Consider the following 11,631-nt stretch of genomic DNA (forward strand, 5'->3'; position numbering starts at 1 on the left):
AGCAGCTCTCCAACTGAATCAGAGGATATGGCGTTTGTTTTTAAGTTTTTCTTCAAACAAAGGCCCGACGTGCCTTTAATGGAAGCGACTCTAGATAAGCGGAGCGGGCCAGAGAAGTTAGAGTTAAATTGGGACCAAGCCACCCAAGTCTGATCCAGCATTACATCTAATTGGCTACTGTAGATTTACCGAGCTATTGATAGGAGCCAACAAGACATACTGAGAATTTGTTTTTTTATTATTAGGTATGTCAAGTTATTTATTTATTTATTTATTTATTTATTTATTTATTTATTTATTTATTTATTTATTTATTTATTTATTTATTTATTTATTTATTTATTTATTTATTTATTTATTTATTTATTTATTTATTTATTTATTTAATAGATATTACTCTGCTTATTAAACTACATAAATATATTTAATTAAATGTGGGATTTATTAGCACAAAAAAAAAAATTAAAAGCAGTCTGAGTGAGTGGGTCAGTTGTGCGTAACTGCGCGTGACCAGAAGTCACAGCAGCACCACAGCACTATTTAAAATATAAGATTTTCAGAGCTAAACACTGAGGCCCAGAGTGTGTGGATGTGCCTGGGGCCCTGCAGCAGGCCCAGAGCCAGGGGACGTCACACTCACTGTGCGCAGTTTGGCCTCAGGTGCCCGTGACTATAGCGACCATCAAAAACATTTGTTTCTGCTTTAGTGCGCAGAAATGATCTAAGACTTGTTAAATGCATCTCATTTAAATGTTTAATTGACTAATATTGGGTTCATATCAATCATAAACAAATAGAAAAGCTGTGCGTCAACGCGAGAGAACACACGCTTTAAGTACACACATTTTACGCACACACATTTTACGCACACACTTTTTACGCACACACATTTGAGTAAAAGGAAGAACAGTGAGGCCTGTAGGAACGAAAGATCAAATTGTAAATAATAAATGAGCTCACCTTAAACCTTTCTACCTGGAAATGCATCTTTAAAGCCAAACATGAATTTTAAAATATCATATAATAATTGTTCTAATAATTGTTTTACAAATGACTCCAACTGGGTCAAATATACAGCATATTTTACTGGACATGAAAAACACTTCCCCAAAGCGGGACGTTCTGTTCTTGGGAGAAGCAGCACGTCTCCAAAACGCAAACATCAAGCAGCAACTTCGCACTGACACCTTCCACCAGAGACAGAGAACAAGCAAACAGTTAGGAAAGACAGCAAGAAAAAAAACAAAACTCTTCTTATTCCATGGATCGATATCAACGCAGCAGGAGCCGAACAGGAACCGGCATCGATGCCCTGTGTGGAGCTGACCTTTCCCACTCCCCATAGGTCATGCCTTCCTCCGGCAAGAGGTCACGGGGCAGCCACTGAACGGGGAGCCTCAGTACAGAACCATTTATGCAATTACACTTCAGGAAAAAAACACACTCCCCTCGCTCTGCTACGTTCACATAGTCTATTTATGCTTGCATCAGTGTTTACTTCAAATTAGCATATTTATTTTTCGCATCACCACTACGAGCTGCGTAATGTAAAACCTCCACAGCCCGCACTGCCTCCAGCCTCTTACGCACAGTGACACCCTCTGCTACAGCGGAGCCTCGGCCTGCAGCACAGAAAAGCACCAGCAACACCAGCACCACGGAGCAAACGCGCACCACAGCCACGCGAGACAGAGCCCAAAACACACAAGATAACATCGAGTCTGAGATAAACCCGAACAAAGCAAAGACGAGAAAACAACAAACTGGGAAAAGATGTGCTCCCCCAGCGTCACCAGCAAAACACTGATCCTCACATCCAGTCAAAACACACCACAAAAACACACTGTCTATGAGATTAAACTGTACAAGTTCAAGTTCAGTGTGTTAGGGCTGTGGTGTAGTACACAGCTGATATTTGAATAAATGTAATATTCATTATGTAGCAGTCACAATATTTCACCCTGCTGCTGTTTCATTTGCTTTACTTTTAGTCTCATATTTATTAATGTTACTCTATAAACTAAATGATGTAACCCGCTTCACATTTTTAACCTTCCACCATTTGAAAAGAACCACTAGAAAACATGTTTATACTTGCAACACATTTTATTATATTCGTATGCAGTAAAATTTTTATCACAATTAGGAAGGACACCTCTTAAAACTTTGAACAAAAGCACATTAAATCGAAAACAACTGCCCATGTTAAGCTCGTAAATGTACATATTTATAGTAAAGAAACATTCTTTATAAATACTGTTTTATCTGTAGCAAGTAAATAGCATAATTTAATTACAAATGGATAAATATGGCAGTTGGTATTTACAACAGGAAGAGTGTAGTTACAGAAAACCCAACGGCACAACGTTTATTTTCCTTCCAGATAGTATTTCACAATTCAAAACTTGCAAAGCACAAAACATCACAAGTTAAGCCCCAACTAAATAAAAACAAAAGTACATTCACAAGCAAAGATCGTGGTCTGTTCCAGTTCCATGTTAACTTTGGCACTCTGCAGTTTATAGATGTTTAGCATAGTACAATCAGTTTGCCTTAAGATCACAATATTCAACATGATACAGCGGTATTGGAATATGTGCACTAGGAGTTGGAAATAGAGAAATAGCTACCATTGAAGGGACATCTACACCAAGGACAGACAAACTATCAACACCAGTGGGCGAGTGGGCTTCTCCAATTTTATTTACAATATTGACTATATGATACATATTTGCTCTGACGAACCCCCTCACACGAGGAGATTTAATAAAGTACAAAATAAACAACATTTGTGCCTCTCGCGTGGAGGATGGTCCAGTGCTTTTCTGTGTTTGTTTGAAAGAGTGTGTGTGGCTTCGGCTCAAGCCAGAGTCCTACACGTACCACTCACTGAAATTGGAGGACAGGGTGCTGTGTCCGCTGGAGTTGTGCACGACTGAGGCCGGGGACAGGGTTGTGTTGCTCTGGGTCTCTGTGGTTGGGGACACCAGGCCTGGGGGGGTGGAGGACTCATAACCGGAGCTGCCCGCTGGGGACGAGTCTGAGCCGGGCGGAGAGGATTCATGAACCTGGAATAGATTAGAGAAATACATTAGATCAGATTGCGTTAGAAATTGGCTTTAGAGTGATTAAGCAGAAGTAAGGGCCATTTACCTTCATGTGTTTCCGCAGAGAGCTCGGGTGTGTGTAGGACTTGTCACACATCTTACACAGATATGGCTTGTCTGAAGTGTGCACGTGCATGTGCTTCTTTCTGTCACTGCTGTTTGCAAACCTCCGGTCACAGCCCTCGAACTCACACTGGAAAGGCTTCTCTCCTGTGGGCAAAAGATACTGTGTCAAAACAAAAGTGCTGACATTCTCACAGAAACATTTACAAGTGTTGCATTTAGAGAGCATTTAATAATAATCTGGCTACACTCAATTCTAGGATATTTTATAGAAAACTTCAGGCATAAGTTCATCCTCTAAAGCCCACACCATTTGCTAAAATTGACAATAAAAATCTAATTAACACCTGACATGGCACCGCCAGGCTGTCCCCCAACAAAATACGAGTCCAAATGTGAGCGCGTGGTAATGGCCCTGTCTCGCACCTTATACGCTCCCATCAGGAGGGGGGAAACAGCATGAAAAACAAAGGCACGCATAAACAGCGCGGCCAGAGGATCTACAACACAACAGAGGACTCTAAGGCATGCATGAATTGCAAATGCCATGCAATGCAAATGAAGTGAATTTCTAGAGGGAAAAAGTTGGATAAAAATTAGAATAACTAAAGATTCCTGGATGGTTAAGCCGCATTGTCCCTGTGTCATATTTGACCCCATTCCAAACTTTACACAATACACGGAATGTAAATGGATCTATAGCAGAAACACGTTAAATCAAGATGGAGGAGCTGTGCGTAAATGTCCCTGTTTGTATTTTGAGACTTTCGAAAATACTGTGACTTTATCAATTAAAATAGTCTGTAGTATTTATTATCGTATCAGACAGGCGCGTTAGCTTCACTATAAAACACATATGAACACATTAATTACAATAAAAGTGTATAATGTTGTGGTTTTACCTGTGTGCGTTCGTTTGTGGATCTTCAAGTTTTCGGAGCGCGCGAACACCTTTCCACAGCCCGGGAACGGACACGGGAACGGCTTTTCTCCCGTGTGCACCCGAATGTGATTAACCAGTTTGTATTTGGCCTTGAAAGGCTTGCTTTCTCGTGAACATTCTTCCCAGAAGCAGATATGGTTCGTTTGCTCGGGTCCGCCAACGTGCTCCACAGAGACGTGCGTGACCAGCTCGTGCATGGTGCTAAAAGTTTTGTTGCAGCACTTCTTGGGGTTGCTCAGCTGCTCGGGGTCGATCCACTTACAGATCAGCTCCTGTTTGATGCACTGTTGCCTCATGTAGCGGAAGAAGGCACCGGGGTGGTGTGCTGCCATGTTCATGCCCATGTTCATATTCATGGAGCCGTACTGGTTGTGAAGCTGAGCGGCGGAGTAGGGGTCTGTCCGCGGGCTGGACACCTGGTGGTACTGGTCGGAGCGTCCGAACACTTCTCCGGGTAGTCCGAGGCGCATTTGGCCGTTGAGCACATTGGGGGATCCGTGCGTGCCGTGCTGGTCGTGGATCCCGGGGAACAGAATGTGGCCTTGAGTGTCTGAGTGGGAGTGATGTAGGGATCCCGCCGTGGGGCCAAAAATAGTGTGTTGGCCGCTCGCCGGAGAGGATTCTCCAAAGCCGCGGCTGCGAAACAGAAAGTCCCTGGTTGAGTTGAAAGGGGAGCTCGCATAAGACGTGACATGAGCGTGCGCGCCCAGAGCCGCAGCGGGGTAACCGGGCGCCTGGCTGCTGAACGCAGAGCTCTGTCCCGGGGAGAGGTCGTGGTTGAGTTTAAAGGCGCCCATGTGTGCCGAGTCTACAAAGCTGTTCTGAGCCAAACCCAAGTCTCTGTCCTGCATGTCGCTGGCGGAGTGATGCCTCGCAAACGAACTCACTCCCAGTCCGGGAAACTGGTGACCAGCGTCCAGCAACATGACTGCACTCTCACAAAATCGACTTTCCTTTAATTCAGTACAGTGGAAAGTTTAAAAACGAAAAATCACACGGTGCTGTGAAGCAACGCCTGCACTTCCAGCCTTTGAACCAGCATCAGGCGTGCGTCAAAACACTGCTCCGCGCATGAAGAAAATAAAATAAATGCGACTTTAATGTCAGTCTAAGAAAAAATCCAAACAACAAGACAGACTTTCCTGGTGTCCTCTGCTCCTTGGTTCAAACGCACTAAGTGAATGAATGATCTTACTAGGTGTCCTTCGCCAAAGAGCAGCTGGAGCATCTCAAACGGCGCTTCTTCCGATGGACATATATTTCTGTAGCTCGCAGTGTTTATCGTAGAGGGTCCCTCTTTCTCCGTGGACTGACTCTACCTCTTCTTCCGCCCCCTTTAACTGGAGCCCCTCCACTCGCATCCTGCGCTCTGATTGGCCAAAGGATCTCATCAATCCCTCGCGCACGGCCAATGGCGCACTGCGCTGGGACGACTTAATAGCGCAACGCCATTTTCCACTAATAATTACCGCCTACTTTTAGGAGAAGGTTTGGGGGAATATTTTGGGGGAATAGGCTACAGGAGAAAGGATCAGCGCGAGAGACAAGAGTGTTTATTTTGTATTTGGTGTCACGTACGCGCCAACTTGCGTGGAACAGAACGTGACTTTTATTGACTTTGGACTCAGAAATATCTGAAAGGCCTAAACTCAACAATGAATAATTTAAAAACGTGTAATTATTTCTCACAATAAAATAATTATGACGTTTGGCCAAATCAGAGGCAGGCCTAAGAGAAGTGCAGTAAATCTTCACACAGACACACATGCGCACAACACAACTTAAAATATGCCACAACAAAAGGCTTTTGACACAAACACATGCAGATGAGATGGCGCCTTTAGGACAGGCTGCATCAAACTACACTGCCTCCATTATGTAAGTTTCCAGAGACTCATCCTGCATTTTGTTTTCTGTATTTTCATTTCTCAAAGTGTATTCAATCAAATAGAGGAAATGGCACTAATTTACGCGCCCGGGCACATATTAGTTTTGTCTAAACGCTGTAAATCTTCTGAGCTTGGCTGGGGGTTTGTGCAGTTGTAGCGCCACATCTGGGCCTTGGGGTTGCTCCCGCCGCACTGTACATGCGCTTTAATGCTTCCATATGTTACTGCTTGTGCTTCTTTGGTGGTTCTCGAAAATCACCGCACCAATTAAGGAACACGGCACGCGCACGGGGCACATTGGTGTTGGTTAACCAAACAGTACACACATGGTTAGGACAACAACACACGACACATGACACGTTTTGACTCCTATAAATAATGTTACTGAAAAGAAATTAGGCAAATCGTTATTTTTGGCAACTTTGGCACAGCGTTTACGCGGTCAGACCAGGCCCAACCAACGTGTTTACCAAATGTAGTCGCTTTTTTATGGATTTATTTAGCTCAAAAGGTTTACTTACATTAAACCCACGCCACCAGCTCAGTCCCATTCCTTCTCCTGCGCCACTTGACAAATGGGCAACGTTTTCAAACTTTGTCTAATGTCTTGCGTTAGCCTTTGATTGCGCGCGCCTCTGCGTAACGTGCATCTGTGTGTGTCTGTGTGCGTGTTGTGTGTGTGTGTGTGCGTGCCATTCCCCCCAAGTCTATTTCAAACTGCACCACAGGAAGCGCAGGAGCTGATCCAAGTTCAAAGTCACGTCTGCCGACCTCATATAAGAAGTTCTTTATTTCTTTGCAAAACCACAAAACCTTCAGTGGATACGCACAGTGAAGTGAAAGGGAAATTTAAAACATGAGGAAAAAAAAAAAAAAAAAAAAGCAACCCAAGAACTCCTCATACATGGAGACGCATGCGTTGTCCCTTCAGCCATTGGAAAAGGGGTTGTACTATATTAAACATCCCCCCAAAGACCATTTCAACAGGTTTGACGCAGGAAATATAGGGTGATATATAACACACAGATCACTCTATGAGCCATAAAGCTGCTGCCAGTGGACGTGGGAAGTGCTTATCAATGGAGTGAGGCGCGCTGGTCACACTCTGCCTCCACACAGTCACAGTCTTAAGGGGCCAAGAGTCGTTTATATGTTTCCCCTGTTCAGTGACAGAATCAATATGTGACGCACCACAACTTCTCCTCGTGCCCATTTCATGACCTTGTGTTTCATGGGTGTTTGACCTCTGACCCATTAAGACCACATATGTTACCCCCTTTGACTCCTTTTGGTAAAATAAGTCCGTTTATGACAAAAGCGCCTTTGTTTTTAAAAGAGGAGTCAGGGAGAGTGGGAGAAGGAGGGAACAGGGCGGCTTCCGTTTGACTCTGGAAGTGGAAATACAAGGCAATTACGCAAATGTGTTCCAGAGAAGTTGTGTGATGTTTTTATTATTTTTATTTTTTTTTCCCCCAAGTTAAATTCAGTTAATTATACAGTTAATTAATTTATAAATAACGTGCGTAAAAAAACATAACATTTAAAGTGTAAAATTTAATATTTAACAGCAAGGAAAAAATATGAGTTGGTCCTTGGTTGGTCCCTGGTTACCCAAACAAAAATAAAATAAAAAATAAAATAAAAAAATAAAAAATATGTGTTTACTGCACGTGGAAAGCGGTTAAACTACAGTGTTTGGCTTTTAAGTATTTTTTTTATATTTTTATTCTTGTCCAAAATACACCACAGGCTCTTTTAGCATAAACTAGATATAATAAATGACTTATTATTTTTTATTATTGTTGTGCACGTGCGCTTGTGTTATATTTGCTCCTAAATATGTTCAGTAGACAAACACAAAACGTTTTCCAAATCACTTTTACGCATTTATTTTATCACAAAACAATATTTACACAACTGCAGATGGAAGGAGCCTGTTTGCGCCACATCTGCGCCGTCTCCCCCAAAATGCAAAACAGCTCCGTGTTTGGCGCAGAGATCCTAAACAGAGTGTGATGTTTGTTTTAAAAGTAGTGTCTTTTTTACACGTGTGTGACTTTACACCTTCTCTGTCTTAACCCAGCGCTATTTTAAACGCGTTTTAGTCTGAAAGGTAAATGAAATAAGTAAACGTGGCGCCTGTGACACATCTCCCGCTCTCTCTGCGGCCAGACCGGTCTGTGGGACAGGACGGAGCGCTTTTCTCCGCATATGGTGACTTCAAATGTTGATTGGACGAACCGAGCCAGGACTCAAAAAAATTGGGCGTAATCGTCCCATAAACACATTGACATTAGTGGTCCAGGAGTAAACGCGCACAAAGGCGCGGAGAGATGAAAACAGATCCGCTGGCAACTTTGTAGAGTACAACTTTTTGGAGTCGACAGCGATAAAGAGAGTGAGGGGGCGGAACCCTGCTGAGCCCCTGCGCTGAACGACAGCCAATCGCTTCGTTCTCTTAACTGCCAGTCACCAAAATCCGTCCAATACCCGCAGTGCCATTTCTAAACTGTATTCCCCACTGTGTGCTCCAACTGTTGTATGTTCTGCCAATCGCTTGAGGACAGAGTGGGGAAAGGAGCAAGCAGAGTTAGAAGCCGGACATAAGAAGTTATAGGCCCTTATATACATATTCCCTAATGTTTTAGAGAGTCAGGTGTGGTGTAAAAACAATCTCGCGGAGTGCGGATGGACTTGTCAGAGTAGTTATGGAACCCCCTTTAAGCAAGAGGAATCCAACGATAAGATTAGCGGATTTGGCAGCGACTCAAGCCCTTCCTCATCAGAATATGACAGGTTTCCCGGGGCTAGGGGGGCATCACCCTCTCTCCCACCATGCCCACCTCCACCCTGGGGAGCTGTCCAACGATCCCGGAGTGGCGCTCACTCCATTTGGACCCGAGCACATGGCACAGACAAACGCTCTGAAACTTAGCCCGTCTCAGCACATCCAGAGCCACCACCAGCACCATCCCGAAGCCCAGACCGCGACACAGAACGCGACGCACACGGTCGGTTTCCCCGTGGCCCACCACCCCCACTCAGGCTACACGAGCAGCAGGGACTTCATCCTCAGGAGAGAACTCTCAGCCTCTGCTATGCACGCGCTTGGCGACCAGCATAGTTCCGCCTCCTCTCCACATCACCATGGCATGTTCATCTCCCCAACAGGTGCGTACGGGCACGCGGACAGTGGCAGCCTTTTTACTGGACTTCACGAGCAGGGGTCCCCAGGTGCCCACCATCACCATGGCCTCAACGGTCAGATGCGTCTGGGTTTGCCCGCAGACATCTACCCGAGGCCGGATCACTTCAGCGCGCACAGGCCGGAGCACTATGGACCCTCGTCTCTTCACACGTACAACTCCATGAATCTGAACATCGCCTCCACTCCTCACGCAGCAGCTGCAGGCGCGTTTTTACGTTACATGCGGCAGCCCATCAAACAAGAGCTCATCTGTAAGTGGATCGACCAGGACGCGCAGAGTCCCAAGAAACCCTGCTCCAAGACGTACAGCACCATGCACGAGCTGGTCAACCACGTCACGGTAGAGCACGTCGGAGGTCCCGAGCAGAGCATCCATGTGTGTTTTTGGGAGGAATGTCCACGAGAAGGAAAAGCGTTCAAAGCAAAGTACAAACTTATCAATCACATACGAGTCCACACGGGAGAGAAGCCGTTCCCCTGCCCGTTCCCCGGCTGTGGAAAAGTGTTTGCGCGCTCGGAGAATTTAAAGATTCACAAGAGGACGCACACAGGTCTGTAAACATGCACTCAAAAATAATAGTGTTAAATACATAGCGTGCGTAAATCGTGTTGTAAAAAGTTGCCAGAAGTTTGGTAGAAGTTTAAATATTGTCCGGGAGGTTTCACTGCTGCGTAAACACTGCGCGTACGTGGTGTTACTCTTTATGACGGTGACACTGACACATGGGAACATCACCCGCGTGGCACAGGGAAAATAAATGTCACGTAAAAACTGTTGTATTTGCCTCTGACACAAAGAGTTAATTTAATATTTCACTTGAGGCTGTGACAGTGAAGCGGGCCTGGACTCAGCTTTGACCACAACACTCACATTGTGTTTTGGCTTCACACTAAGGAGGGTATTAACACAAAATATATGATTTTTTAGTATAAATTGTGCATATTTTGTCTATAGTCCAGGCTGTGTCATGTTTGAGGAATAGCCCACCCCTAAAATAAAATCACATTTGTTTCCCTGGCTGGTAACATGTTTTGGGTAATGACTAAACGTGCTGTGGTGGTCTCCAGAGCGCAGCCCCTCCTGCGTGTACTCCTCAGACCCAGACAGACACAGTGTGCATGTAACCACAGGGCCTTAAGGCATGTTACACGTGTTCACACATGAAAATGCTTTGGACAAGTGGGAGTGAGTGTGGACGACTAACCAGAGAGCCCCAGTGGAGGGAGAAAAAAGTGCTGCATCGTGTAATTAACATGGAGCAGTGTAGTGTACTCTCACTCCAGTGATTTTAGGCTCTTTATTTATTTTTTGACAGGTGATTAGCTCGTGCGTAAAAGGTTAGGTGTTGTGTTTTATGTGAGAGCTCAGGTGTGTGACTGTAGGTTCATGTATTATTAGGTCACTACAACAGGCTCCTGGCGGATCTGTATAGTTATTTTTCTTTGTATTCCCTCATCAGGAGAGAAGCCCTTCAAGTGTGAATTCGATGGATGTGACAGAAAATTTGCAAACAGCAGCGACCGGAAGAAGCACTCTCACGTGCACACCAGCGACAAGCCTTACTACTGCAAAGTGCGCGGCTGTGACAAGTCCTACACGCACCCGAGCTCCCTGAGGAAGCACATGAAAGTGCACTGCAAATCCCCGCCTCCCTCGTCCACGGGCACGTCGTACATCTGCGCGTCCACAAACGCGCTGGGAGACCCTCTGTCGCCCTCAGACACGCACCGGACCCGCGCGTCCAACCTGTCTCCACAGGTGACCAACTTAAACGAGTGGTACGTGTGCCAAGGAAGCGGGGGTCCCAATCACATGCACACGCCCTCCAGCGACGTGCCCACGTCAGAGTCAGACGATGAGGACTCCTTCAGAAACTCCGACCCCAGGACGATGCTGTGACGCTGTTTACAACCACGTGACTGTGCCTGTGTGAGTGTGAGCATCAGGTCCACTGTGGCTTCATAAAGCACTTGGGATATCCCTCCTTCAACCAGACACTGACTGTAATGTAAACAGGTGATGTACCCCCTTAGTGCTCTTCTCTTGTCATGATTTTGTGATTTAGGGGCATTATTATGGTCAGGACGAGGAGAGAGAAGTAAAAAATAAAAACATGTGTGAAAAATCCCCATTATGTTTAAGATAAACAAGGCTAAAAAGACCAACACACTCATGTAGAATGAATAAAACCCTAATGAGAATGTTTTGAGATAATTCAGCCTTAAGTTTCAAAAATTTAATACAAAAAAAAAAAAAAGATACTGCCATAAGTGCTTTGTTTGAACCAAAAGAGCGAGATTCTTGTCCTATGAAAGTGTTAAAGTGATTGTCTGAGGTACCAGAGGTGTCACATCAACAGTTTAATATCACAAACTCTTTTCATATTTGTGTCACATATAAAGATTCAACTGGTGTGCTCC

At 44.9% G+C, this 11,631-nt stretch overlaps 2 protein-coding genes across 2 annotated transcripts; one reads left to right on the top strand and one right to left on the bottom strand.

The window, feature by feature from the left end:
* Window positions 1-2,090: 2,090 nt before the first annotated feature.
* On the bottom strand, window positions 2,091-5,424 carry zic2a (zic family member 2 (odd-paired homolog, Drosophila), a). Its single transcript, XM_033987327.2, has 3 exons — window positions 4,073-5,424; window positions 3,154-3,317; window positions 2,091-3,068 (listed from the first exon to the last, which is right to left on the bottom strand). The coding sequence occupies exons 1-3, from the start codon at window positions 5,037-5,039 to the stop codon at window positions 2,874-2,876; spliced, it is 1,326 nt and encodes a 441-aa protein (XP_033843218.1). The 5' UTR covers window positions 5,040-5,424; the 3' UTR covers window positions 2,091-2,873.
* A 3,129-nt stretch (window positions 5,425-8,553) lies between these two features.
* On the top strand, window positions 8,554-11,137 carry zic5 (zic family member 5 (odd-paired homolog, Drosophila)). Its single transcript, XM_033986964.2, has 2 exons — window positions 8,554-9,761; window positions 10,671-11,137. The coding sequence occupies exons 1-2, from the start codon at window positions 8,711-8,713 to the stop codon at window positions 11,108-11,110; spliced, it is 1,491 nt and encodes a 496-aa protein (XP_033842855.1). The 5' UTR covers window positions 8,554-8,710; the 3' UTR covers window positions 11,111-11,137.
* Window positions 11,138-11,631: the final 494 nt, after the last annotated feature.

This window comes from Periophthalmus magnuspinnatus, chromosome 21 (assembly GCF_009829125.3).
Source record: "Periophthalmus magnuspinnatus isolate fPerMag1 chromosome 21, fPerMag1.2.pri, whole genome shotgun sequence".
NCBI lineage: Eukaryota > Metazoa > Chordata > Actinopteri > Gobiiformes > Gobiidae > Periophthalmus > Periophthalmus magnuspinnatus.

Bases quoted from the DNA above. Each gene is read 5' to 3' on its own strand.
- zic2a (XM_033987327.2), bottom strand. From the start codon at position 5,039: ATGTTGCTGGACGCTGGTCACCAGTTTCCCGGACTGGGAGTGAGTTCG. The intron at 3,318-4,072 runs GTAAAACCACAA...TTTTGCCCACAG, and splicing joins CCACAAACGAACGCACACAG to GAGAGAAGCCTTTCCAGTGT. The intron at 3,069-3,153 runs GTAAATGGCCCT...AATCTATTCCAG, and splicing joins CTCTGCGGAAACACATGAAG to GTTCATGAATCCTCTCCGCC.
- zic5 (XM_033986964.2), top strand. From the start codon at position 8,711: ATGGAACCCCCTTTAAGCAAGAGGAATCCAACGATAAGATTAGCGGAT. The intron at 9,762-10,670 runs GTCTGTAAACAT...TTCCCTCATCAG, and splicing joins TCACAAGAGGACGCACACAG to GAGAGAAGCCCTTCAAGTGT.